The 27,579-nt window shown below is 39.1% G+C and overlaps 1 protein-coding gene across 3 annotated transcripts in view; it reads right to left on the bottom strand.

The window, feature by feature from the left end:
- The window catches only part of smad2 (SMAD family member 2), a 136,321-nt gene that overhangs the window by 42,643 nt on the left and 66,099 nt on the right, over positions 1 to 27,579 (bottom strand). For 2 of the 3 annotated variants that reach the window (XM_078222595.1, XM_078222606.1), the window contains exons 2-4: positions 18,788 to 18,877; positions 9,347 to 9,540; positions 5,669 to 5,803 (exon numbers count right to left, since the gene is read on the bottom strand). In XM_078222595.1, coding sequence (XP_078078721.1) covers positions 5,669 to 5,803; positions 9,347 to 9,540; positions 18,788 to 18,877 — 419 coding nt within the window. The remainder of the gene's footprint in view (positions 1 to 5,668; positions 5,804 to 9,346; positions 9,541 to 18,787; positions 18,878 to 27,579) is intronic. The other variant, XM_078222616.1, reaches the window with a different exon arrangement.

The raw sequence follows: 27,579 nt of genomic DNA, 5'->3' as shown, positions 1-27,579 counted from the left end.
CATCCAGTAATAGGATTAATTTACACCTGTATTTAGAATAGAATAGAATAGAAACCCTACAGTACAGAAAGAGGCCATTCGGCCCATCGAGTCTGCACCGACCACAATCCCACCCAGGCCTTACCCCCATATATTTTACCCACTAATCCCTCTAACCCACACATCTCAGATCACTAAGGGGCAATTTTTAGCATGGCCAATCAACCTATCCCGCACATCTTTGGACTGAGAGAGGAAACCGGAGCACCCGGAGGAAACCCACGCAGACACGAGGAGAATGTGCAAACTCCACACAGACAGTGACCCAAGCCGGGAATCGAACCCAGGTCCCTGGAGCTGTGAAGCCGCAGTGCTAACCACTGTGCTACCGTGCCGCCCTTGTACCAGTACTTCTCATGTCTATTCAATTTATTTTGTATATTAACTGGATTAAAAATGAAGTTACTCAATTTTAAAAAAGGGAGGACTAGATATCAAATATACAGGACAATGTTTAGCAGAGATGGAGGAGGAAGGATGACACTATTAACAATAGAGGTATCATTACATTACTGGGTGAATTCTATTGCCATCAACTTGTCAGGAGTATTTAGAGGAGCAAATTTGCAGGTAAATTGTGGAGACATGCAAGAACTAACGATGGTGCAAGTAGTGACATCGTAAAACAGATTGAGATAGTAATAGCACAAAGGGCAGAGAAAGGATAGAGTTTCTGAAATGTGTTCAGGAGAATTTCCCACATTAATATATTTCCAATCCAACGAGGAAGTTAGGATTACTGATTCTGTGTATTGCGATAGTTTAAATGGATCAAGTGTCAGCAAGAGAACATTTAGGGAACAATGATTAAGATAATAATACAAAGTTATAAATTAGATATTTTAAAACATAACATTATAACATTCAGGTGCTGTGTGTACCAAGAAAGACAAATTATTCAAGATGCTCTGGGCCATTAAAGCCACAAGTGTGCTGAAAAGATAAATCTGTTTTTAGGGAGAAACAGTAACAGTTCAAACTATCGGGGATTAATGGCATTTTCTTATTACATTCTCTCACACAGCTAAAGATGACATTAAGAGGCCAGTTGAGTGCAAAAGCTACAGAATTACTTCAGGGTAATGCACTAAAATGATAACAGGTGAAAAAGTTTGTTTCAGCTCTTACTATTACGATTGGTTGGTGGGTTGATTCACTGGGTAGCTTGGCAGATGCAAAGGCATGTGGGGCATGTGTATCATTGGCTCCATGCAAGGATGGGTAGTGTATGTGAACAGTGGGTGGAAGGGGCAAGTAAGGGACGACAGGGTAAGGTAGGAGGAGATGAGATGATAGAACTTGTTTAAGTAGACTAATTGCTTAAGCATACAAATGTTTTGTGGGCTTCTGCTAGTTGATATTAGCTACCTCGAGCAATTTCAGTGCTGTAAGAATGGCTATGTTGAGGTAAAATGATTTACTGAAAAGCTTGAAAAGGATTGGCAGGCAGAAGTGTAACAGAAAAATGGGCTGCCTAAAGAGATAGTTTAGCTACAGTGGAGGTAAATCATACAAGGTGCAAAAGGTAAGGCAAACAAGAGCTCCATGGACGATGAAAGAGTGTAAAATGAATCATATTAAAAATGTTAGGTTGATAATACAAGAACAGGCTGAATATGAAAGACTCTGGCAGTCAACATAAAAGGGAACCCAAAAGTCCTTTATGGTTCTATGGCCATGTAAATTGTAAATGGATAGTAACAGTAGGGTTAAGCCTGATTAGGTCCCAAAAAGGGATTTATACATAGTGGCAGAGTTACCAACAAGTTCTCCATCTTTGTTTTGTTAAAATTATGAGTTCATAGATTATATTTTGGGACTGTAGCTTTAAAATGAAGGTAGTCACGTGATCTGTTCAGCAGAAAGCCTGTGTGATTTGACTGTGAAGATTATAGGAAAGATTTAGATTGTTTTACTAAGATGCAATGTATTTATGCTTTGAGACAATGGAAGCAGTTTCTGAGTTTACCATAAGTAGACCTAGGATTTCCTATAGCTGCAGAAAGGTGCTGTAGATATGTTTGTAAACATCTGTACTGCAAATTATCCAATTATCTTTAAGGTGAAAGGGAGTGGAGGTCAATGATAGCTAAGTAGTATTTCTACCTAGATACCATTTAAGAGCAGCATAATGGCACGGTGGTTAGCACTGCTGCCTCACAGCGCCAGGGACCTGGGTTCGATTCCCGGCCTTGGGTCATTGTCTGTGTGGAGTTTGCACATTCTCCCCATGTCTGCGTGGGTTTCCTCGGGTGCTCTGGTTTCCTCCCACAGTCCAAAGATGTGTGGGTTAAGTGGATTGCCCATGCTAAATTGCCCCCTAGTGTCAGATGTCAGGAGGACTAGCTAGGTTAAATGCATGACATCATGGGATAGGGCCTGGGTGGGGGTTGTGGTCGGTGCAGACTTGATGGGCCAAATGGCCTCCTTCTGCACTGTAGAATTCTATACATGGTTAACGTGTTTCATGCTGCCATGGAAAGAGGGTAGGTAGCCATTTTGAGATGTTACAAGCTTCCCTACAAATTAATGGATACCATAGATAAAGAGCAGAAATTCTGTGCGGTCAAAGGCTGTTTGACTTTGTAAGCGATCACATGAAGGGGAGATGGTCTCTATTCGATGAGACACATCCTGCAGTCTTCTACAGATTGCCAGAAATCTGTTCTGGCATTGCCAGGGATATGATGATTAATCAAAATAGATTTTGCTGTTAGCGGATTTAAGAAACTCTCCAAAAACTGAGGAAAGTGCCTGAAGACAATCACTTAAGTTACTACTTGCCAAAATAGAGACACAGGAACCAGTTGGAAGCTGGGCATAAGTGTGAAATATTTGTTAAAATAGACTGTAATTCCATGGAGCATGATAACTATACAAGGGGAAGGGGAACGTCACTTTCAATTGTGAAAATACAAGTTGCCTTACAAAAAAAAATAACATTTAGTCAATAGTGTGTTTTTAACCTTTTGTTTTTTACAATTGTCTTAAAATGTGAAATTTTGTCAGGGTATTCATAGCTGGAAGTTTGAATCCCTTTAAAGGTTACATGTCTCCACAGAGACTGCAACACTTTACAAGGAAAATGCTGTCAAAGTAATTCTCCAAACTGGGTCCAAATCCTGGAACTCCATCCTTGACCTACACCACATGGTCTGCAGCAGTTCAAAGAGGTGACTCACCACTACTTTCAAAGGCAATTAGGACGGGTAACAAATGCTGGCCTAGCCAGCAACATCCACATCCTGTGGGACCGAAATGATTAAAGATGTAGTTGAGGATAGGTTAAAAGCTGATAAAGGAGTATCAGAAAGGTCAGCTTTACTTAGAGTTGAAAATTCACCAGGAACAGAGCGGATACATTGGTGGAGAATGTGGAGACACGTAAAGGTGGAAATTGCAGAAGTACTGGCTACAATCTGCCAATTCTCAAATACATGGGGAGATGCCAGGGGACTTTAGAATTGCAAATGTTAAGATTGTTGTTCAAAAAGGGCCTGTACTGCGCTGTAATGTTCTATGTTCTAACAATACACCATCTTGCACTCGGTAATTGCAGCCCAGTCAGTTTCACTTTGGGGGCGACAAAACACTTAAACGATAATCTGGGACAAAATTGTAACTTGGACAAAATAAGATTTAATTGAGGAGAGCCAACACTAATCTTTTAAAGATGTTAACTAACTTGATTGGGGTTTTAAAACTTGAAAGAATTATGAACAGCGGAGTATAGTAAGTTTTCCAGATAACAGACAGGATGGTAGAACGGGCAGATGAAATTTAATAAAGGGAAAGACGAGGAAAAATAGGAGGAAATAAAAACAAGGTGGTACAATTCTAAAGGGGGTCCAGGAACACAGACTGTTTAAATCATTGAAGATGTAGGTAAGAGGGCAGGTTGAGAAAGTGTTTAAAGGAGTGTACAGGATGGACTACAAAAGCAAGAAAGTTATGATGAATGTTTATAAAACACTGGTTCAGCATAAATTGGAATATCTTGTCCAATTATGGGCACCGCAATTCAGTAAGTGCGTTAAGCTTTTCAGTAGGGTGCAGAAAAGACTCATGAGAATGGTTCCATGGATGAAAGGTATCAGTTGGTGGAGAGACTGGGATTGCTTTCCTTAAAGATAATAAAGAGGAAATTTGATAGTGATACTCAAAATCATGAGAAGTCTAAATAGAATGGATAGAAATAAACTGTTCCGAATGGCAGAAGGGGCAAGAATCAAGACACCAATTAAGGTTAGATTAGCAGGAGAGCCAATGGTGACATGAGGAAATATATTTTTAATGAAGTGACTGATAATAAGGACTTTTCAGAGGGTGGTGAGTGTTTGGAACAAGCTGCCAGAAGTAGAAGTAGAGGCAGGTACAATTTTGTCTTTTAAAAAGCATTTAGACAGTTACATGGGTCAGATGGGTATAGAGGGATATGGGCCAAGTGCAGGCAATTGGGACTAGCTCAGGGGTTTAAAAAAGGGGGCAGCATGGACAAGATGAGCTGAAGGGCCTGTTTCCATGCTGTAAATCTCTATGACTCTACGACTGTATTGCACTTTTTTTCATTTCCCACATCTAAAGGGAATTAGACAAGCAACCAAAGAAAGAAAAATTTACAGAACTGAGGGGAAGGGCTGGCGAGTGGAACTAGCTGAACTGCTCTTGCATGGCTCAAATAGTGTCCACCTGTTTTGTGACCATTTTATGATTCTTTGCATGCTAGCTGATTGCAAATTTAAAGAAACATTTTCAATGTCACTTACAGCACTGCACATAAAGCCTGTGGGATAAGTTAATTGGGAGACAACTCCAGTCTAACATTGTCTCAACAGTCCCTCATCCAATTTTTCCCATTTGCTCTCTCATCAATAGAATCCCAGTCATTTGGTGCAAAATCCAATTTCCTAACTATTTCTATGTTGGAATAGTGAAGATTAGAGGAGCTTTAGATTGGTTTCACTGGTCAGCGCAACATTGAGGGCCGAAGGGACTGTACTGCGCTGTAATGTTCTATGTTCTAACAATACACCATCTTGCACTTTTTTTCATTTCCCACATCTAAATAACTTCTCCATGTTTAATATTTTCTATCTTGCCTCTAGTATATGATCACATTATGTTTTCTAGGACATGATCACATCGTTTGTTAAATATCAAATTTTCTAAAATTCATCACATCCACATTCATAACATTTATGGGCAGCGATCACATGAATAAAAATACAACCCTGTTAAATTCCTCAGCTATTTTCTATTGTTTAAAATCAATTTATATCCATTTAACTATTTTACCTGTAACATCATTCACTCCTGAGGCAAGTATTACTCAACTTCCTTTCACTATGGAGAAGTTTCAAAAATAGGCCTGGGATTTTCTGGTCTGCCATGACAGTACCGCCACGGGAAATGCAGGAGGCCAGCCAAAGGTTCATTAATTTTCAGCGGGACAGATGATCCCAACAGCAGGCAGAGCCCGAAAAATCCTATCCAAAATTAACATATCTAATTGGACTTCACTGATACAATATTTTAACACACTTTCACTCTCTCCCCCTCGTTATGTAGAAGCATGATTGCTGAAAAGATAAACCAATTATTTATACCATGGGTTACAGGTGTTTGTTACCTGGGATGTAGTTGCTCTGTGGCTCTATTCCAGCTGGAAAATTAGTGTTTTCAGGAATGGAATGAGTATAGTCATCAAGTGGGGGCAACTCTGCTGGAATTTCTGTGTGTCGTGGCACCAATACAGGAGGCAAAACTGAAATGAATAGTGTACATCATTAATTACACTGAAACAGACTGGTATAAACATATTTCCCAACTGCGCATGGCGTCCCAGTTACAGCATAATATAGTGTACAAATATAATATATCCTTCACATTTATACTATTGATATAAAACACCCCTAGACATCTTTCACCACAAATTCTTGCAACTCAGAACTAAGAATTTCACCATGCCTGTAAAAATCTTAAGAGTTGGCCTTTGAAATATCTACCAGTTCTAAATGATTCAAAGCATCCAATGAAGGCTTGGAAGAGGCTCATCTTTAAGATGTTAAAAGAATATAATCATATGCATTTCATACTGCACTGGATCTTCAAAAAAAACAGAAAATGCTGAATCCTATTCTTCACCAGCAAAGAAAAACCCCAAAGACAACCAAACTATTCATTTGAATGTTTATAAATAAGCATTTCATTTTCAGTGGGCCATCTCTCGGAATGCTTTCTTGCTCTTTAGTAACACCTCAGTAACAAGATTCTGGGCGGCACAGTGGTTAGCACTGCTGCCTCAGTGCCAGGGATCTGGGTTCGATTCTGGCCTTGGGTGACTGTGTGGAGTTTGCATATTCTCCCCGCATGGGTTTCTTGGGTGCTCCGGTTTCCTCCCACAATCCAAAAATATGCAGGTTAGGTGGATTGGCCACGCTAAATTGTCCCATAGTGTCTCAAAATGTGTAGGTTAGGAGGATTAGCTGGGTAAATATGTGGGGTTACGGGGATAGAGGCTGGGTAAGATGCTTTCAGAGAGTTAGTGCAGACTCGGTGGGCTAAATGGTCTCCTTCTGGACTGTAGGGATTGCATGGTGAAAAATGAATCAATATCAAGTCCTGTGATTGGAAAACTCCAAAAGGTGTCCAACTTAGTAGAGGTCATTAGTCTGGAAAGTACCAGAACATCACAAGCACTATTTGACCAATTCCTGGGGCCTAAATACCATGAAGCTTATCTAACAATATTGTTGGCAGGTAGCAAAAAGCTGCAAGAGGCCAAGCATATGCTAATTCACCAGTCAGGAGTGAACACTGGAGACAATTCACATGACTGCCACATTTAACTCCTTTGTACAGACTTCGCAGTGTTTAAATTGGCTTGTGTTCTATTGAAACCTCATAGAAATGTGTGTTTTAACACAAATACAGAAGTTTTGAAAATGCAAATGTTTGGACTGCAGCTACATCTGCTGGTGTTCTTATGGTGGAATGCACAAACACATCGCGTAGGGATATTCAATGAGAGAAGGTTTTCAGCATTGCAGCTCATTCTCCATTATCAGGCCAGAAGTGCACAAAATATTGAAGTAGTCATAACATTTCAGTTTCATGCCAACGCATGCACTTTTTGACAATGAATTTCAAGGAATGTTCCACATTAAAAGTAGCATCCTTGGTGTTCACGTTTTAACAATCTAGTTTTAAAAGGCCCCATAAAACAATTAAAATAGCTCATGTGAGCATTATGTGGAATGTAAACTACTTTGCTGCAGAGAAGCAGTCCATATCCAAACACAGTAAAATGTCAGGTGATGTCCTAGTCCACCCATCTACAGCTGCTTCAAATGACCCTCCTTCCATCATTAGGTTAGAAATGGTGATGTTCACGGATAATTGCACATGTTCAGCCCCATTTGCATCTCCTCAAATACTGATGCAGTCAGTCGCCATATGCAACCAGACCTAAGCAAGTCAGACTTAGACTGATAAGTGGCAAAATAACAGTTGCACTACATAATTGCCAGGCAATGGCCACCTCCAACAAGAGAGAATCTAATCACTGCATGTTGTCCATCAACAGCATCACCATTTCTGAATCCCCCCACTATCATCTTGGGGTTTACCATTGACTAGAAACTGAACTGGGCAGCTATGTAAATACTGGGACTGCAAAATCAAGTCAGAGTGGGAATTCTGAGGTGAGTAGCTCACCTCTTGACTCCCCAAAGCCTGTCCACCATCTACAAGGTACAAGTTGGAAGTGTCATGGAACAAGTGCGACTCCAACAACACAAGAAGCTCAACACCATTCAGGAAAAAGCAGTCAGTTTTATCGGCAGCCCACCCATCAAATTAAACATTAACTTCCTCCACCACTGATGCAACAGTGTGGATGACACACAGGATGCACTGCAGCAAATCACCAAGTTTCCTTCAACAACACTTGCAACCTCCACAACCTGGAAGGACACGGGTAACCAACAAGTGGAAACACCACCACCTGCAAATTCCCACCCTAGCCACACATCATCTTGACTTAAAGTTCACTCATTAGTCACAGGTAGGCTTATGTTAACACTGCAATGAAGTTACTGTGAAAATCCCCTAATCGCCACACTCCAAAGCCTGTTCGGGTACACGGAGGGAGAATTTAGCATGGCCAATGCACCTAATCGGACTGTGGGAGGAAAACGGAGCATCCAGAGGAAACCCACACAGACACGAGGAGAATGTGCAGACTCCGCACAGACAGTGACCCAAGATAGGAATCGAACCCAGGTTCCTGGCGCTGTGAGGCAGCAGTGCTAACCACTGTGCCACCATGACTTGGAAGTGTTATCACCATTCCTTCTCCGCCATTGGGTCAAAATCCTGGAACTCCCTTCCTTAACAGCATTGTGGAAGTACTTGCCCCAAATGGATGCAGTGGTTCAAAGTAGTAGCTCACCCCAAGGGTAATTCGGGATAAGCAACAAATGGTAGCTTGCCAGCAAGCTCGCATTCCATGAAACATTAAGAAAATCCATTCAACATTCAGGCTTGGGCTGATAAGTAGCAAGTATAATTATAGCACACAAGGGTTGCGAATGACCATCTTAACAAGTGAAAATCTAACCACCTCACCTTGACATTAAACAGCATTATCATGGCTGAATCCCCCACTGAACAAACACATAACTGGATGTCATGGTTACAAAAATAGGTCAGAAACTAGGAATTTTGCAGCGAGTAACTAATCTCTTGACTCCCAAAGGCCTGTCCACCATTCACAAGGTACAAGTCAAGACTGTGAATGCTCTCCACTTGCCTGGCCAAGTGCACCTCTATTAACACTCAAGAAGCTTGACACGATCCAGGTCAAAGCAGCCTGCTTGATTGGCACTGATCCCACACCTTCAACATTCACTCCCCCACCATCAACAGTGCCAGCAGTATCTATTATATACAGCGGCATTGCAGCAACTCATCACGGTTCCTTTGACAGCACCTTCAAAATCTGCAACCTCTACCACCTAGAAGGGCAAAGGCAGTAAATGTATAGGAACACTACCACCTGCAAGTTCCCCTCCGAGCTACACATCAGCCCAAAGTGGAACTGTCATTGTTCCTTCAATATCGCTGGATCACTGTACTGCAATGGTCAACCACAGTTCACCACTACCTTAGAGAACAATTAGGGATGACAATAAATGCTGGACTTGCCAGCGGGCACTCATCCCACAAAAGAATAAAGTGTATGAATGGATATTACATTTACATTTTCAAAATTAATTTGTATAATCTAGCATTAGGTTGCACCCACCTGGTGTCTCCACTCTCTGATAGTGGTACGGATTAACACATACTTCATCCTTTTTAAGATTGAAAGCATATTCACAAGTTTCAATGGCTCGAAGCTCATGGTGACTGTGAAGATCAGGCCATCGCCACAAGCGACAGTAAATAACATGAGGCAAACCTTTGCGATGTGAAACCTGCAGTCGGCCATCAAGTGATCTGCACAGAAAGAAGATCTCATGTAGAAAACTTGAGATATCAACTTATAAGTAATAGCATTAGAGTTATTAGTGAAATAAATCACATTTAACATACAATTTAAAGCAAGTTCAGTAACTAACCGCATGGTATCATCTTGTGGATTAAGTTATTAGTGTAGGTGAAGAAGCAAGAGAAGGGAGGGCAATTAAATATCTCACAATATAGGGTACTTTATTGCAATCACAGGACATTCTCAGAACATGCGCTGGAAATATCAAATCATATGTCCATTTTTCAGACACTGAATATTCTCAGGGATAAAATTAGCCTAGAAGTCATTATACAAAAAAGAACAAAGGAAACTACAGCACAGGAACAAGCCCTTTGGCCCTCCAAGCCTGCACTGACCATACTGCCCAACTGAACTAAAACCCCCTATTTTACTCAGAGTAGTAAGGGTGTGGAATGCCCTGTCTGCAACATTAGTGGACTCACCAACATTAAGGACATTTAAATGGTCATTGGATAAACATATGGATGATATTGGAATAGTGTAGGTTAGATGGGCTTTGGATTGGTTTCACAGGTCGGTGCAACATCGAGGGCCGAAGGGCCTGTACTGCGCTGTAATGTTCTATGTTCCCTTCCGGGGACCATATCCCTCCATTCCCATCCTATTCATGTATTTGTCCAGACATGCCTTAAAACTCACTATCGTATCTGCTTCCACTACCTCCCCCGGCAGCGAGTTCCAGGCACCCACCACCCTCTGTGTAAAAAACTTGCACGTATAGATTGCTTTTCTCCAAGCATTGGTCAAATTCCAATCTCATCTTTTGCTTTAATTGACGACAAGTTTCTTCTTAGTATTTCATGTTTTCCAAAAGCTTTATCTGCAGTTTGTAACCCTATTTATTAGGTTAGCTATAGCGATATTGACCTTACCAAAGAGAATATAACTAATTATGAATGACCAAATTTAATTTAAGATTTAACATATCTAAGAAAATAGAAAAGATTGAGATTACATCTTTTTTGATTACAAAAGATTTTCAATTATAAAAGCAGCCGTTTGCCTGGCATTCATATTGTCGACCAGATAAAATAAATTCCTATTTTTTCCTGAATTTTGAAGATTTTTCAGGTGGCAAGATATTCAAGTCATAATCCAAGTGAAAAGCAGTACATTTCTGATGTTACAGTACTATTGCCAGACTCGAGCCATAACCACTAGCAGCAGTATTAAGGTGGCACAGTGGCTAGGGGCAGCACGATGGCACAGTGGTTAGCACTGCTGCCTCATAGCACCAGGGACCTGGGTTGCGTCAATGTCTGTGTGGAGTCTGCACATTCTCCCCTGTCTGCGTGGGTTTCCTCCGGGTGATCTGGTTTCCTCCCATGGAAAAATGTTCTGGTTGGGTACACTGGTCATGCTAAATTCTCTGTGTACCCAAACAGGTGCCAGAATGTAGCAACTAGGGGATTTTCACAGTAACTTCATTGCAGTGTTACCTAAACCCACTTGTGTCACTAATAAATAAACTTTACACTATTGAACATGTGGGAGAAGAGCATCATCAATTTATTAAAATCTACATTTGATAAAACTAGGTTAGCTCTAAAATTTTGTAAGGTCACATTTTACACCCACACCTTTAATGGCCTTGTGATAACTTGGCTGACTGCTCTCATCTCAAATTACAAGTTTATAAATTCAAGTTCCACACCAGGACTTTTAACACAATCAAGATTGACATTGCAGTCCTGTAGTGAAACTGCACTGTTACAGGGGTTGGCCTTTTGATATGTTAAATGAAAACTGAAAGGTTCAAGTGATGTCCTGTTGCATGTCACTATTTCTTTATCAACCAAGATGACTAAGAACACATTAAATGTTATTCATCTTGCTGCTGTTTGCAGATTCCTGCGCCCAGAATACTGCTATGTTTGGTGACATAACAATCAATGCTGTTCAATGTAAACGATCAGCAAGGCACACAAACCAAGATGTCCTGTGATAAGTTTGGTCAGAGATTAATTTTTGGATCTTAGGAAGTGCAGCTGTTGAGTTAATATAATTTAGACACAAGGGTGGGCATTGAAAAAAAAAAATCAGCCAGGGTTCTCTCTCATGTTCACTAGAAAGTACTCATGTGGACATCAAGGGAGGAGGAGTAGTAAATGAAGATTAGGTACAACTGTCCTCTACAGTCTAAATCCTCCCAACACAACATCTGCAACCATACATGTAGAATGGCAACTTCAGAGAAGTTGCGGGAGTTACCAGCATATTTAAATTCATTACCAAAAGTTGGTGCTTTCAGTCAAGAGAAATGGGAGGGAAAAGGCTCTCCATTGAATGAAATTACCATGAAGTATTAAATATTCCAATTTTGTGCTTGGGGAGTATGTAACAGCAAAATGGACAGAAAAGTAGATGTTTCAGTCCATGTGGAGCCTCATTCAAGCAATTCAAACAGTTACAGAACATAGGCTTGCGTTTCAATTATACTGATGTGTATAAATAGCACTGAAAATCTTGCTTGCTTTGCTATAACTCGGCAATATAAAATAATCCATTTTTAACCTACCAGCAGACAAAACCTCCAATTTAGCAAGGCATAAACTATTTTCAAATTCAGAATTGTAAAGTATTTTTATTTTTCTTTCTCCCTGGTTATAATAGTTGATCTTGAATATGAAAACAGTAGAGACCAAAGATAGCACACTTCTTTGTGATAGTTAAATTCAGGATCATAGAAAGGAAGTTGTTTTGTCTTGCTGGAGAGGGTTAAAGATAAAACAACATAAGCCATTACTACAATCATATGTAAAGGTCACGGTATTGTTGTAAATCTAAAATATGATCAGGAAATGCTGGAAATACTCAGCAGGTCAGGCAGTATCTGTGGAAAGAAATAGTTAGTATGTCATGTCAACAATCTTTCATCACAGAAAACGTGATGGATGCCAACATGCTTTAAGAACAGAGACAGGGAAAGAGGCAATTGGAGTGTGTGTGTGTGTGTGTGGGGGGGGGGGGGGGGGAAAGAATAATACGGATGGGGCTATAATAGGGGTGAAAGGCACGAGTGATTAAGTGAGAAAGGGATAATGATGCAACGCAAAAGGGGATGTTAATAGAAAACATTGAGAAACTATAAATTAGAACAGCAGAATCATTGCCAGGATGTGCTATCCAAAAAGAATACGAAAAATTATAGACTGAAACTGTTGAACATTATGTTGAATGAGCAAATTGTAAAATGCGCAGTCACATTGCTTTCACGGAATGGAGTGGTAATCAACTTTGCTTTAAATCTCCATTCTACCCTCACCTTTATATGGTCTATTCCCAACATTTTTTTCCCTTCCTATCCTCAACACAATGCAACTTTCCACACCAATACTTCATGTTCCAGTAGAGGCGGGTACAATTTTGACTTTTAAGAAGAATTTAGAGAGTTACATGGACAAGATGAATAGAGGGGAATATGGGCCAAATGCAGGCAATTGGTAAAAACTAGGTAGCATGGACAAGTTGGGCCGAAAGGCCTGTTTCATTGCTGTAAACCTCTGACTCTAAACGATTCCCTTCCATTATGGCTAACATGCCCTCAAGGGATCAATTGCATTTTCCATACTTACTCTCAACTGTAACCTTGCCTCAGAACTGTGACAAGTTTCCACTTGGCCAAATGTTCCAATACACCGTTCTTCATATTCAACGGATCATCCTACACCATTTCCACCACCAGCAACATTACCCCACAAAACACATCTTCCATTCCCCTTTCAGCATTCCTTAGGGACTATTCCCCTCTTCCATCATCTCCAACACCTACTCCTCTTCCCAGCACATGCCTGTGCAAGCCGAGGAGATGCAACACCTGTCTGTTTACCTCCTAACTTCCTATTTTCCACGATCTCAAACATTCTGTCCAGGTAAAACAGCAATTTACTTGTACTTCCTTCAAGTTAGTGTACTATATTCATTGTTCACAAGCAGACTTTTTCTACATTGGGAAGACCAAAAGCAGATTGTGGGACTTCTTCATTCAGTTTGCAAGTGTGGTCCTGAACTTCCATCGATTGCCAGTTTAATTCTCCACCTGCTCCCACTCTTTATCACCTATACTGTTCCAATGAAGCTCATGGAACAGCATTCCATCCCTCAATTAGGCACTTTACTGCTTTCTGGACTTCAACACAATTTCAATTCAGAAACAGCATTTTCATTTTTCCCCCCCCAGACAGCAGGGTGCTGGTAATGATTCTGTCGTTATTTAAAACAGCAGACCAATGTTTTTATTTATTTGCCACACTGCCATCCATTGCGTCACTGATTCACACCTGTGTTCTACCTCATCAGACCTTTTGTTCTTTCCTCCCTTATCAACCGCCCCCCCCCCCCCCCCCCCCCCCACCACGTTTCTTATTACATCCATAACATATTCCAGTTTCTTACAAGAGTTACTGACCTCAGAAGTTAACTTTGATTCTCGCTCCACAGATGCTGTTTGACCTACTGAGCATATCCAGCATTTTCTCTTTAAAGCCAAATACATTTTCTCATTATCCAAAATTGCAAATTACAACTTGCACTGACTTGTACCTAGAACAATGAAATGCCCAAGGTGCTTCACAAAAGCATTTCAGATACTGAGCCACATTAGGAGATATTAAAACAAGTGGCACAAAGCTTGGCCACAGAGGTAGGTTTGAGTGAGTGTCTTAAGATATGAAAGAGAGGGAGAGAGTCAGAGATTTGGGAGAAAATCTAGAGCTTAGAGCAGAGGTAGCTTAGGGCACAGTCACTAATCGTGAAGCAGTAAAATCAGGAATGCTCAAGAGACCATTTTTAGATTAATGCAGATATCTGGGAAAGTTTTAGGGCCTGAGCACAGCTTTGCAGGGTGCAGGGGGAATCAAAGCCATGGAGGGATTTGAAATCAAGGATGAGAATATTAAAATTCAAGCGTTGCTTGGCCAGGAGGTCAGCAAGCAGAGTTAATGGAGGAATGGGATTTAGCACATGTAAAAGCAAGGATAGCAGAGTTTTGGATAACCCAAACATGGAGGTAACAAAGACATGAATGAGGATTTTAGCAACAAATGAGCAGGGGCAGGGGCAAAGTCAGTACAGAGATTGAAATAATCTGTGTGACGGTAGAGATAAGTGGTCTCAGGGCTCACTGTTTTATCTCTGAACACTTCAAACACAGTACCAGCCATCACTAGGCCACCATATAACACTGCACCAAAAGAATGGTTTACGTGTTGTTAGCTTACAAGCTAAAAATCGCTAATACTGCAATGTTATTATACTTGCAATATGCTCCCACTCAAGTAGCTAGTTTTAAATGCTTTTCCAACATTATTTACAGTGCTGTTTATTTTCAATGATGCAAAATTATTCTCACTTGCACTATTTAGTGCGTGGCAGAAAAAAATGTCCAAGTAGTAATAATAATCACAGAATTATAGAGTGACAGAACATGTTAGGAATCATTAGGTTCATCGTAGCTGTGCAAGCTCTTTAACAGTTATCCAATTAGTGCCCCTCCTCTTCCCTTTCCCCATAGTCCTGCATTTCCCCCTCACATATGCTTATCCAATTCTGACTTGAGGTTATTGAACCTGCCTCTGCTACCATTTCAGTGGGTGTTTTCCAGATTTTAACAATTCTAGCCTTTTTGCCAATTACCTTAAACCTGTGTTCTCTGGTTGACAACCATTCTGCTTTTCGAAACATTTTCTCCATTTCTGTTAAATCCCTTCATAATTTTAAGATTTATTATAATTTTTAACTTTATTAGATCTCTCCTTGACCTTCCCCACTCCAAGGAGAACAATCCCAGCTTCACTAGTCTCTCCATGTAACTGCATCCTGGATACCATTCTAGCAAATTGCTCCTGCACCCACTCCAAAACCTTGACATTAAAAAGGGAACAAGAGGGGCAAAAAGAAAGCACGAGAACGTATTAACATCCAAAATAAAAGTGAGCACTAAAGCCTTTGATAAACAAATAGTGAAAAGGACAGAATAGGGAAGGGTGAAGCCAAATAGGACCAAACAGATCATCCTGTGGAAGCAGAGGGCATGGCTGAGTTTACAAATTAAGTACATTTCATTTGTCTTCACTAGAGAGGAGAATGAAGCCAATGTACCAGTAAAGGAAGCAGTAGCAATATTCCAGAGATTAAAATAGATAAAGTAAAGGTACTTAAAAGGTTGGCAGTCCTCAAAGAAGAAAAGTCACCTGGCTAGAAGGGGGATGTACCCTAGTTCATTAAAGAAAGATGGAAATTACGAAGCATCTGGCCACTATCTTCCAATCATAGAATAGAATCCTGACAGTGCAGAAGGAGGCCATTCGGCCCATCAAGCCTGCGCCGACAACAATGCCACCCAGACCCTATCCCCTTAACCCCATGGTTAACCCCCCCTGCTAATCCTCCTGACACTAAGGCCAAGCAACCTGATCCGCACATCTTTGGGGTATAGGAGCAAACTCGAGCACCCAGAGGAAACCTACGTAAACACGGAGAATGTGCAAACTCCACACAGTCCTTTTTGGATATTGGGTTGATGCCAAAAGACTGACAGATTACAAATACTATATCCATTTAAAAAAGAGGGGGTGGTTATAAACCTGGCAACCCCATGGCAGCCAGCCTAACATCAATGGTGAAAAAACTTGTAGGCATTAATCTAGGATAAAATGAACTGGTATTTAGAAAAGTATGGATTAATAAATGGAAGTCACTGAGGAGTTAAAGGCAAATCGTGTTTGATGAACTTGATTGAGTTTTTTGATGATCAAGAGTTTCAGATACTATGGGTGTCTGTACATTTCTCCATGCATGTCAACAGACTGCCTCGAGTTCCATGCACTCCAATTTCTTTTTAAATTATCATTCCATCTTCTTTTCTTCTACAAAGTTATTGAAAATATTGCTATCCCACCCTGACCCAAATCTATGCCCCATCTAAAATGCAACTCCATATTTGAATTAGTCTAATTAAGTTTCTTCCTTTGCCATTTCATTGGGCTTACTCAGTTCAAATATTCCATTCGAAGGCACGATCTTTTGAGCAATTGCAATGCAAAGAAGATGCAGCTTTACTTTTCCCTGAAAGATATTTTCCTCAGAACTCAAAAAGAAACCCAGGAATGTATTATTATTATACTGATGATCAGAGCAAATAATGCTAGTGCGATCAATAACCACAACTCTGTTATATCAGTTGAATTTTAAGTGCAGTCGAAATATTATGCTGCTTTCCAAAAGTATGGTTGAATAGAGTCTGTTGATATTTGCATATTACACAAGAACTTGCCAGACAAGCATTATTGGCCACTGAAGTGTTCAATTAGGGATTGATCATGTGCATGACTAAACAGCCAATGTGGCCATGCATAATTCACAGGTACTAAAAATTTATTTGGTGCATGCAAGCCCCAGCATGAAATTTTTAACCAAATCTCAAATCAGACATGGCAGGCATGCCTTCAAAAGAATTAATTAACATTTAGAAATCAGTTTATAAATTGGAATGGTTGAAGAATGAAGGTCAACAAACCTGGAGTTACAATCAGATTTGGAACTCATCAACCGAAAAATGCATAGGATGGCAAAGAATACAAAGAAGCTGTCAGCAATATTATGTTTTATCAGAAATATAATCCAGAACACAAATGAAAATATTGATTACAAACCTTCAGAATTGTAGTGTAAAAACTTAATTATGGGTGATTGAACCAATTATGATCCTCAAAAAACTTTATACCCTATCAATAATTAGACAGTTAATCTAATAATTAATTACTTCGGAGATATATCCCTTCAATATCAGAATAGACTGATGCTCGACATGGGCAATACAAAAATTCCTTTCCTCTACTCTCAAGTACTCAGCTTGAGCAAGAGATACAGAAAAATTAAGGATTTCCTTAAATAGCGTTGCTAACCAGGACATGGGCATGTTTGTGAAAACGAAGAGGTTACACTAGTTTCACGAACGGTAATTCATCATGGGTGTTTAGTAGAAGAACGGAATAAGCTTTCAATGCAAGGCTCAGACCTCCCAGCAACATACCAGTCCAATATGTCAGAGAGAATCTGCCTCTACAAAGACATATTTTCCTTCCTCACACTGAAAATAATTCTTCATACTGCAATGGTTTCCAGGTAGGTTAATGCTAATGTACATTAGGAACCAAGAATACATACTGTAATTTACTTATTCAGTGGCAATGGGGTACAAATGAGCCATGTAACATTACTAAATGCAGCTTTAGTTTATGATTTAACCAGCTGTACAGGCTGAAGCTGTCTTTAAACCTTCCAAAATTTTTAATCAATGTGACATTTGAGCAAGAGAGAGGTCAAATGTTAAACCAAAGCCCAATATGAAAGCAAAATACAGCAAATGCTGGAAATATTCAGCAGGTCTGCCACCATCTGTGGAGAGAGAAACAGAGTTAACGTTTCAGGTCAATAACATTTAATCAGAACTGCAACATGAAGTCTGTTTCTCTCTCCCCCAGATGCTGGATTTAATCAAAGCTTTCTGGAAGTCAGAATCCTGAAATAGCACTGATGTGAAAGTTGTAACTTATAGCTTGAGTACTGATAATCAAAATCTCAGGCACACAAGGAAGTGTTATGTTCATGTCAAAAAAATCAATGCAAGAAATCCTCAACTATTGTCAGACTTACCCAACATAAAAAATTAACAAACAAGTAATAATTTCTTTAAAATGAACTATGTCCATTATCATAGCTATCTAGATAACATCTTTTCAAATTACATTCCCATTACTGATACTAGCTAAATAAACCTAGCAAACATGATTTTGTTCGAACAGTTAACCTGTCATTAGCAGGTTATGTAGAAACAGCGACTGGAATTAGCCCCTTTAAATACAAATACATGTCTTATTTCTTGGTTTATAAATTACACAAGATTTGTTACAAAATCAGATTTAGAGCAAAATACTGGAAGTACACATCAGGCACATCTGCATCTGAAAAAGAAAAAGATAGGTTAACATTTGGGTGTAGACCTTCTTTTCGATGTTGATGTGCCGCGTATTTCCATCTGTTTTTATTTGCCCTTTTTTAAAAAATCCACAAAAAGAGACAACTAGAAATACCAAGAGTGAATTCAAACATTGACAATTCTCAAATGGCCACAAATTAATTCCAACATCTCACTGTGTGGAAGAACAGAGCTTTTAGTGACTGCATATTCACCTGGTTTGCTCAGGAAAGCTGTAAAGGCCTGTTGTATCCCACTGATCTACTGTACCAGGTGTACTCAGTCCCCAAATTTCAGAGCATGTGCTGTGCATAAAATTAGAAAAAAAAAAGGTAAACATGGGGCATGGTGTAGTGAAAAGCTGATGGAGGATCATACATGTAGACAAACATAAAAATAAGTCTCTTTAAAATAAGAAATGTCAAGGTTCCATTCAAACAATAAGTTTTAGGGGAAAAATAGGAGAATATGCATTTGATTAACTTACCATGGAAGCTTATTGCATAGTGGTTGGTGTTCCACAATGCATGACAGAAACGAGACACATATTTCACAAAAGCATGCTTCAAAATAATGTTCTGCGATAAACAAGTAGGCACTTAACATTTCACATTTTCCCTTTACCCCAAATCTACAAAATATTGAATATAATCAAAGGTGGCATTAAAGGTAATATTTATTGAAAATGTCATTAAATCTTGTTCAAATGAAAACACCTTTAAAACAAAACAAGGGAAATTATGAATCTCTACTGTAACCACAATATGCAATATTAAGATAAAACTGTAAAGTGCACCACAGTTTATCCTTAGTTCACATTCTCCACACGTATACACTTAATACCAGATGCAAATTGCAAAATCTATTTCTTTGAGCACTGTTATGGATCCTACTTGGACATCAAACTGTGTACTAGGGTAGATGACAGGTTTGTCAATTTCCTTTATATTTTGTGGAGCAATAGGGATCAAAGATTTGAGCCTAAAAAAAAGCAACGCAAATACCAAGACACAAAGTTCATAACAGCAGCAGCAAACTACCAGCCACTTACAAAATACTACTTAGAAATAGCACACTGTATACACAAAAGAATGACAACAGTGGTTTTTCTGCCGTTCCAGCTAATGCTTTTCCTGGTCCCCTGCCAAAACTCTGTTGCCTCCTTTTCCAAACTTATCCTATCCAATGACACTTGTTAGTTCTTGGAGAAATAATTTTTTTTTTGTCTTTCCTTTTCAAACTCAAAATCTTGACATTTTAACTAAAATGTCTCTTGTTCTGTTAAACTACTGAGACCAATGCCAAGTTTTACTCCAGACAGGCTAACCTGATCTCAGGGTTACATGAAGAGCTCTGGTGCTGATAGCATTCCTACTTTATTCCTAGAGATAATATGCCTCCAAATCTTGACACATCTTCTCTTCAATACAGACATATTCTTCACTTTGGAAATGTTCATTTGCTCATAGAACATAGAAAGCCACAGCACAAACAGGCCCTTCGGCCCACAAGTTGCGCTGATCATATCCCTACCTCTAGGCCTATCTATAGCCCTCAATCCCATTAAATCCCATGTACTCATCCAGAAGTCTCTTAAAAGACCCCAACGAGTTTGCCTCCACCACCACCGACGTCAGCCGATTCCACTCACCCACCACCCTCTGAGTGAAAAACTTACCCCTGACATCTCCTCTGTACCTACCCCCCAGCACCATGTTCAAAATATTTTATTTTTTAAAATCTGACTCAAAATTGTCACCCTTGTATCATGTCTTTTTGAAGTTAAACAAGTTGCAAATTCCCAACTTACATTGCCACGCATCATACATTTCAGGAACTCTACTTATAACATTTTGATGAATTATCCATCATTGCCTTGAATGAAATCTTTAACAGGTTTATACCTAAGCTACCTCTCAGCAATCTCAAATTATTCGTGATTGTCTTATCCATTAATTCAAAAGGTTCTCGCATTGTCATCCTTTCCCATCTTGATCCTTTGACATGTCAACGGTCACTCATCACCCAAACGTATTCACTCATTGATTATTTACTATTCACAAGTTGAGTCCTCATATCACAACATGAATACCTACTGTTTATTCCATGCCCTACAGTAAGATAGTGAAAATTATTTTTCACCTAACCCAATTCTAATACATTTCAAGTCCCACGCCCAGCTGTGCCACTCCCCACTTGTTAACATTATAGTACTGAAAGAATAAAAACATTTTAAATAAAAATGTGTCCCACCCCCTTTTGCAGCAATCTCTCAGTAGGATCAACTATGCTTTCCCAAAAAAGGTGGTGTCTCCCAATCCCTCAAAAGGATCAAAAAAGTTTCTCTCTCCTTCCCAGTCTACCAACACGTCCAGCAGTACTTTTGCCAAAATCTTCAATACAAGGCACCCTGGCCACTCCAATTTATTTTGTATGCTTGTAAAATAAGTATTTTCTGAAACTTCCCTGCGAAACCAGCTAAGAACCAGATTACTTCCCTTTTAAATATTCCACAAATTCAAAAACAAAATTCAAAAACACTCGCTACAATGCAGAAGTTTTTTTAGCTCTGAAACAACCAAAAGAACCAAGTGGTGAAAATTAAAGGGCAAGTATGGCGTTTTGAAAGTATTTCTCTACAACACTGCAATATTAACCCTTTTTTAACGTGTGGAGTACCTGAACTAAGGGAAACTTTTAAAATAAGTTTTGCTTAAAAAGTGAAAATTTTTTAATAACAGAACATTATTGACAAATAGAGGCAATAATTTGAAAAGATAAACTTGCAGAGACAACTTTGAATAGGTCAGCAAAAATAAATTCCCTCTTGCCATGAAGGTGCAGAAAATTAAGATATGTAACTAGTTTCATCAACTGCACACATGGCGCTTTTAATGTTGTATGGAAATTATACACTGAATAAAATATGCAATTTCTTAATGCAAGCAAAGACAATATTAAAAATGATAACCAGGTATGATGGAAAAATTCAACAGCAAATTATACATTTTCCACAAGGCTACAATCATAGCATTTTACAGAATAGAATGAGGCCATTCAACCCATTGTTGACAGCTCTTCAATTAATATTACTCTCCCACTCATAAATCTGTAAATATTGCCTCTTCAAATATATATCCAATTCTCCATTTAAAATTAAGCCATCCATCACATTTGCAGGTTGTGCAGTCCAGATCATGACTAATTCAACAAAATACTTTTTATAATTTACTGGACATTAAACTTCTTGAAAGTTTAGAATTTAAAAATTTTACAGTTTCAGAATCATTAGAGCCCATTAAAATATTTTTCTTTTTACCCCCTTGCTTTTTTAATATCCCACCCACTGCACCCCTCCAACCAACCCAAAGTGAGTGCTGCAGGGATATAGTTTGTATCAACTACCCTCTGGTAAATTACTCGCTTCACCATTCTTCAAGTGCAAGCTTCGGCATCGTCATGGAATTATGTAATATGAAGCTTCGGCTTCAAGCTTAATTCAGCCCTTGCACAACAAAGTTACACACTTCACACAGGGGTCACTATCTAATGATCTGCAGCCAAGACCCTGGGTTTAATTTTTCTGATTAGTCCTGAAGGGTTAAGCTAATGGCAGCACCCAAATGGAGATAATTCAGTACTGATCCAGGATTAAACTTCGAACCTTTGTATTCTGCTGTATCACTTGGCAAACTACACTACAGGACTATATTTTTCTTGTAATGTAATGGAGGGGAAAAAAAACATTATTTCTTCCTAATTATATACCACACCGTGCCCACCTCTCAATCTCCCACTCAACTGCTACAAAGCAGACTGAAGGATTTTATGTAGTTTGCCAAAGTTTTCCTTGATCAACCTATGGAGAGGTACATTTGAGCAACAAAGGCATACAAGTCAAGTGCAAATTTCCATCAAAACCTGGGAGTCGGAATTTCTTCTTCTGACTAGCATTCATCACCAAATTGGCAGGAAGACATTCAAAATATACAAGTATGCTGTTTCTTTTAAAACACCAGTGTTTATTGTTTTGGAATGTTCCCCAATTTGAATCTAAACAAAGGAATACCTAACTAATCTCTTAACACTGTGGATTTTTATAGAAAATAATACATCAGCACTGATACACAAATTTCAATAATGTATCGTGGTTCGCATGTTCGTACAAGCGCATTAGGAGTAGGCCACTCAGCCCCTTGAGCTTGTTCCATAATTCAATATGATCCTGGCTGATCTGAATGTGACCCCTTGTTTTAGACCTCCACAGCCAGAGAAAACATCATCCTGCATCCAGTCTGTCCAGCCCTGTCAGAACTTGGTCTAGTTGACCCAATCTCCCCATATACAACAATTCTGCCATTCCAGGAATCAGACTGGTGAACCTTTGCTGCACTACCAACCCACCCATTCCTGGCTAGCAGTGATGCAATTTATTATCCAGGGATAAAGAACTGTAGATATAAGGATAGATTGAAGAAATCGAGACTATTTTCCTTGACGAAGAGAGAGAGGAAACTTGATAGTACTCAAGATCCTGAGGGGTTTGGACAGGGTAAATAGTGAGAAACTGTTCCCACTTGAAAGAGTATCAAGAACAAGGGGGCACAGAATAATTGACAAAATGAGTAAAAGGGATGAGAAGAAAAATATTTTCAGAGGGTGGTTGGAATCTGGAACAAACTTCCTGAGGGTGGTGGAGGCATGTTTGGTTGAGGTATTCAAAAAGGAGCGGCCTTACTATCTGAAAAGAGAATGTGCATGATTACGGGGATCAGACAAGGAGTGGGAATAGGTAGAATGTGCTTTCAGAGAGCCAAGGCCTCTTCCTGCACTGTAAAGATTGTGTAAACCTCTGAACTGCTTCTAATGCATTTACATCCTTCCTTAAATGAGGAGACCAATACTATACACAGTAATTCAGATATAGTTTCATTAGTCCTGCATTGTTTTGATGACATTTCTGTATTATGACCAAATGAATTAAAACTAGCATAACTATTCATATGGTCCTTGTATTCTTTGGATGTGGATGGACAGCACTGAGCAATGAAATACTGAGATGAAGTACTGGTGCTGACAGGTCATTTAAGTGATGGCACCATTTGAAAATGAATTAAAAGCATCCCTAAAGTACACTGGCACAAGTGCTCCTCGTCTTAGCAGATTGGTAGCAATATTCCATGCCTTTTGTCAACAATACTTATGCTGAGAAAGATAACTGTCACAATGCTTTTGTTTACAAAATTTATTAGGTCAATAAAAGTTAAAGGGCTTTGGGAGGGAAAAAGCATCTGAAATAAAAGTTGACTGAGTCTCATCCTTTCTGGCCAAGGAAAAGTGAAAAGTATGAAAATCCTCAAAGTTAAATTCAAGAAATTAGTAAATGCTTAAATATGCAACTTGTACAGGCTATGCTTGCATAATAAAATTGCATCGAGTTGTATGCAAGGATTACAGAAAAAGATGTGAAATCTATCTGCATGGGGGCTTTAAATTATCAATCCTCTGAGACTGACCCCTTTTAGCTTCTGCTTCCACTACCAAGATACAAGGGATGACATGAATAATGTTGGAAAACATTTAGAGCACACAATATTAGCTGATATGGAACAAACATGTTAATTGAACGCACTCATTTGCATTACAACATTTTCCAAGCGAACAAGGGAAACACCCCATTCAAAAAGATCCACTCAAGGGCATTCACAATTTGAAACAACTCTTACAGTTAGAATTGTATAGAATTTATAACAGTTCACAAAAGATGGAATAAAGTCTCATTAATATTCCTGCATCCCTGATACAATTGAAATATTGGACAATATTTAATTTGCTAATCCTGAATTATATTTGACTGCTAACTTGAATGCAAAGCTCACAATTCCTATGAAAATGTAGAATATATATGAACCCTTTATTGCAAAAGGAAATAAAACATTAAGTTTAGCATGCAAGAATATTTGATTTTCCATTGTTCTATTCAGGTTTCCATTAAATAAGATTTCCCAAATGAAGAGCAAGTATCAAAGAAACAAAATTAAATCACTATGCCTCGTCAAAAATCATGTCATCTAATGCAAAATAAAAGCAAAAATACTGCGATTGCTGGAATCTGAAACAAAAACAGAAAATGCTGCAAAATCTCAGCAGATCTGACAGCATCTGTGGGGAGAGAATAGAGCCAATGTTGCGAGTCTAGATGATCCTTTGTCATCTAATGTAGCAGATAGAAATGTTCTTAAATCCAGAACATTCTGTTCCAAGTAATTCTGCCCTTCCAGACTGTTTTGCCTTTCAGTGAGATTATGGGTGATCTACAGCCTAACTCCAGACATCCATTGTTGCCCATATCCCTTAATAAATTTGGCTGACAAAAATTGATTTACATTACTTTTAAATTTACAACTGACTCAGCAACAGTTGACATTTGTGGACCAGCTCCAAGCTTCTACCACATTGTGGTGCTTCCTAATTTCACTTATAGAAAAGCAAATAATTCCAGATGCTGGAAATCTGAAATACGAGAACATGCTGTAAATCCTGCACATGTTTGGCATGTTCTGATTTTATCTCCTAATTTCCCTCTTGAAATGACTGGGTCCACTATCCATCTACCTGATTTGTTCCATTTTAATCTTGAATGCTTCGGTCAAATAACTAACATTCTAAATTCCAATGAACACAACCATCATTTGTTTAAGCTCTCCTTGTAGTTCAACCATGGAGTCCAGGTATTATTCTATTAAATTCATGCTACACTCCATCCAAGGTCAATATACCCTACCTACAATGTGGTGCCCAGAACACCTCACAATACTCTCGGTGTGGTCTAACTAAGGCTTTGTAGAACTAAAAGAATGACTTCTACCCCGTTGTATTCTATCCACTATAAATGCTGGCATTAGCCTTTTTGTTTGTTTTCTGTACCTGTTCATGACATTTCAATAATCTATGTACCTGAATACCAAGTCTCTTGGGCCTCCACTGTTTCCAGCTTTTCATCATTTTGAAAGTACTCTGTTCTATCCAATCCATTTTAGATCTATGGACTTGACACTTACTGACATTATGGCAAATGGATTTCGATCTCATACAATTCATCAATAATTTCTTTATAATTTTAGTTCCCATTTACACTGCTGCGTCTTCTGCAAATTTGATTGGGTGATTTTCTATCCCATTATCTGAGTCGTTAATTAATACAGCAAATAGCCAAGGCGCCAACACAAATCTGTGTAGGGCGTCGCTGTCACATCCTGCCAATTTGAACACTCGCCTGTTAAATCCAACTCTCGGTCACCTTCCATTCGAGCAACTTCCTGAATTGCTCACTAATTTATCTTCAATTCAATGAACTTCAACTTTAGCTAACAGTCTGAGGGATTTTATCAAATGGAAGTCCATATAAAATGTCCACTACTTGGATATTAAAATTCAAATCAGATTCAGTCATTACTTACCCTTGATAAATTCTCTCTCTGATGAGCTGAACATTTAATTACCAGATACTTAATTATAGACTCAAGCATTTCCCAACAGATGAGCTAACTGTTCTATAATTTCCTGGCTTCCCGTTCACCTTTCTTAGCCATTATCTGTTTAAGGGGCCCACAATGCTTCTGACTACTCCCTTTACCCTAATCTAATTATAAAAAGTTGTGGTTGATTTTGATAACCCATTTCTTTTCACACTCCCTTTTTGTATTAGGCTAAATGTTCATTCTATCTTCCCACTGCACTGCTCAAGACCTGTACTTTTTTCCTAATGTATGCTTTTTCATTTAGCTTTATGCTCTTATCTCTTTTTTGGCAAGCTGAGCTCTTGCCCTTTAGAAACATAGTGCAACTAAATCATCCATTGTTAAAAAAAACAAGAAAAAAAATAGCTTTCTGTACAGATACCATTGTATACATTTATTTAGATTTCCAAAAGGCCTTTGGCAAGGTGTCACATAGGAGACTGTTAAATAAGTTAAGAGCCCATGATGTTAATAATAAGATCTTGGCATGGATAGAGGATTGGCTGACTGGCAGAACACAGTAAGAAGTTGAACAACACCAGGTTAAAGTCCAACAGGTTTATTTGGTAGCAAAAGCCACACAAGCTTTCGGAGCCTTAAGCCCCTTCTTCAGGTGAGTGGGAATTCTGTTCACAAACAGAGCTTATAAAGACACAAACTCAATTTACATAAATAATGGTTGGAATGCGAATACTTACAACTAATCAAGTCTTTAAGATAGTCTTTAATACTGGCAGAAGACCGAGAATGAGGATAAAGGGGTCTTTTTCAGGATGGCAGTCGGTGACTAGTGATGTGCCTCAGGGGGTCAGTGCTGAGACCACAACTTTTCACAATATATATTAACGATTTAGAAGGAACTAAAGGCACAGTTGCTAGGTTTGCAGATTATACAAAGATATGTAGAGGGACAGGTATTATTGAGGAAGCAGGGGGGCTGCAGAAGGACTTGGACAGGTTAGGAGAGTAGGCAAAGAAGTGGCAGATGGAATATAATGTGGAAAAGTGTGAAGTTATGCACTTTGGAAGGAGGAATGGAGGCATAGACTATTTTCTAAATGGGGAAATGCATAGGAAATCAGAAACACAAAGAGACTTGGGAGTCATTGTTCAAGATTCTTTTAAGGTTAACGTGCAGGTTCAGTCGGCAGTTAGGAAGGCAAATGCAATGTCAGCATTCATGTCGAGAGGGCTAGAATACAAGAGCAGGGATGTACTTCTGAGGCTGTATAAGGCTCCGGTCAGACCCTATTTGGAGTATTTGAGCAGTTTTGGGCCCCACATCCAAGGAAGGATGTGCTGGCCTTGGAAAGGGTCCAGAGGAGACTCACCAGACTGATCCCTGGAATGAACAGCTCGTCATATGAGGAACAGTTGAGGACTCTGGGTTTGTTCTAGTTTGCGTTTAGAAGGATGAGGGGGATCTTATTGAAACTTACAAGATATAGAAATCATCATAGAAACCCTACAGCACAGAAAGAGGCCAT

This window comes from Mustelus asterias, chromosome 1 (assembly GCF_964213995.1).
Source record: "Mustelus asterias chromosome 1, sMusAst1.hap1.1, whole genome shotgun sequence".
Lineage (NCBI taxonomy): Eukaryota > Metazoa > Chordata > Chondrichthyes > Carcharhiniformes > Triakidae > Mustelus > Mustelus asterias.
This window is presented reverse-complemented; position numbering and strand designations above follow the sequence as displayed.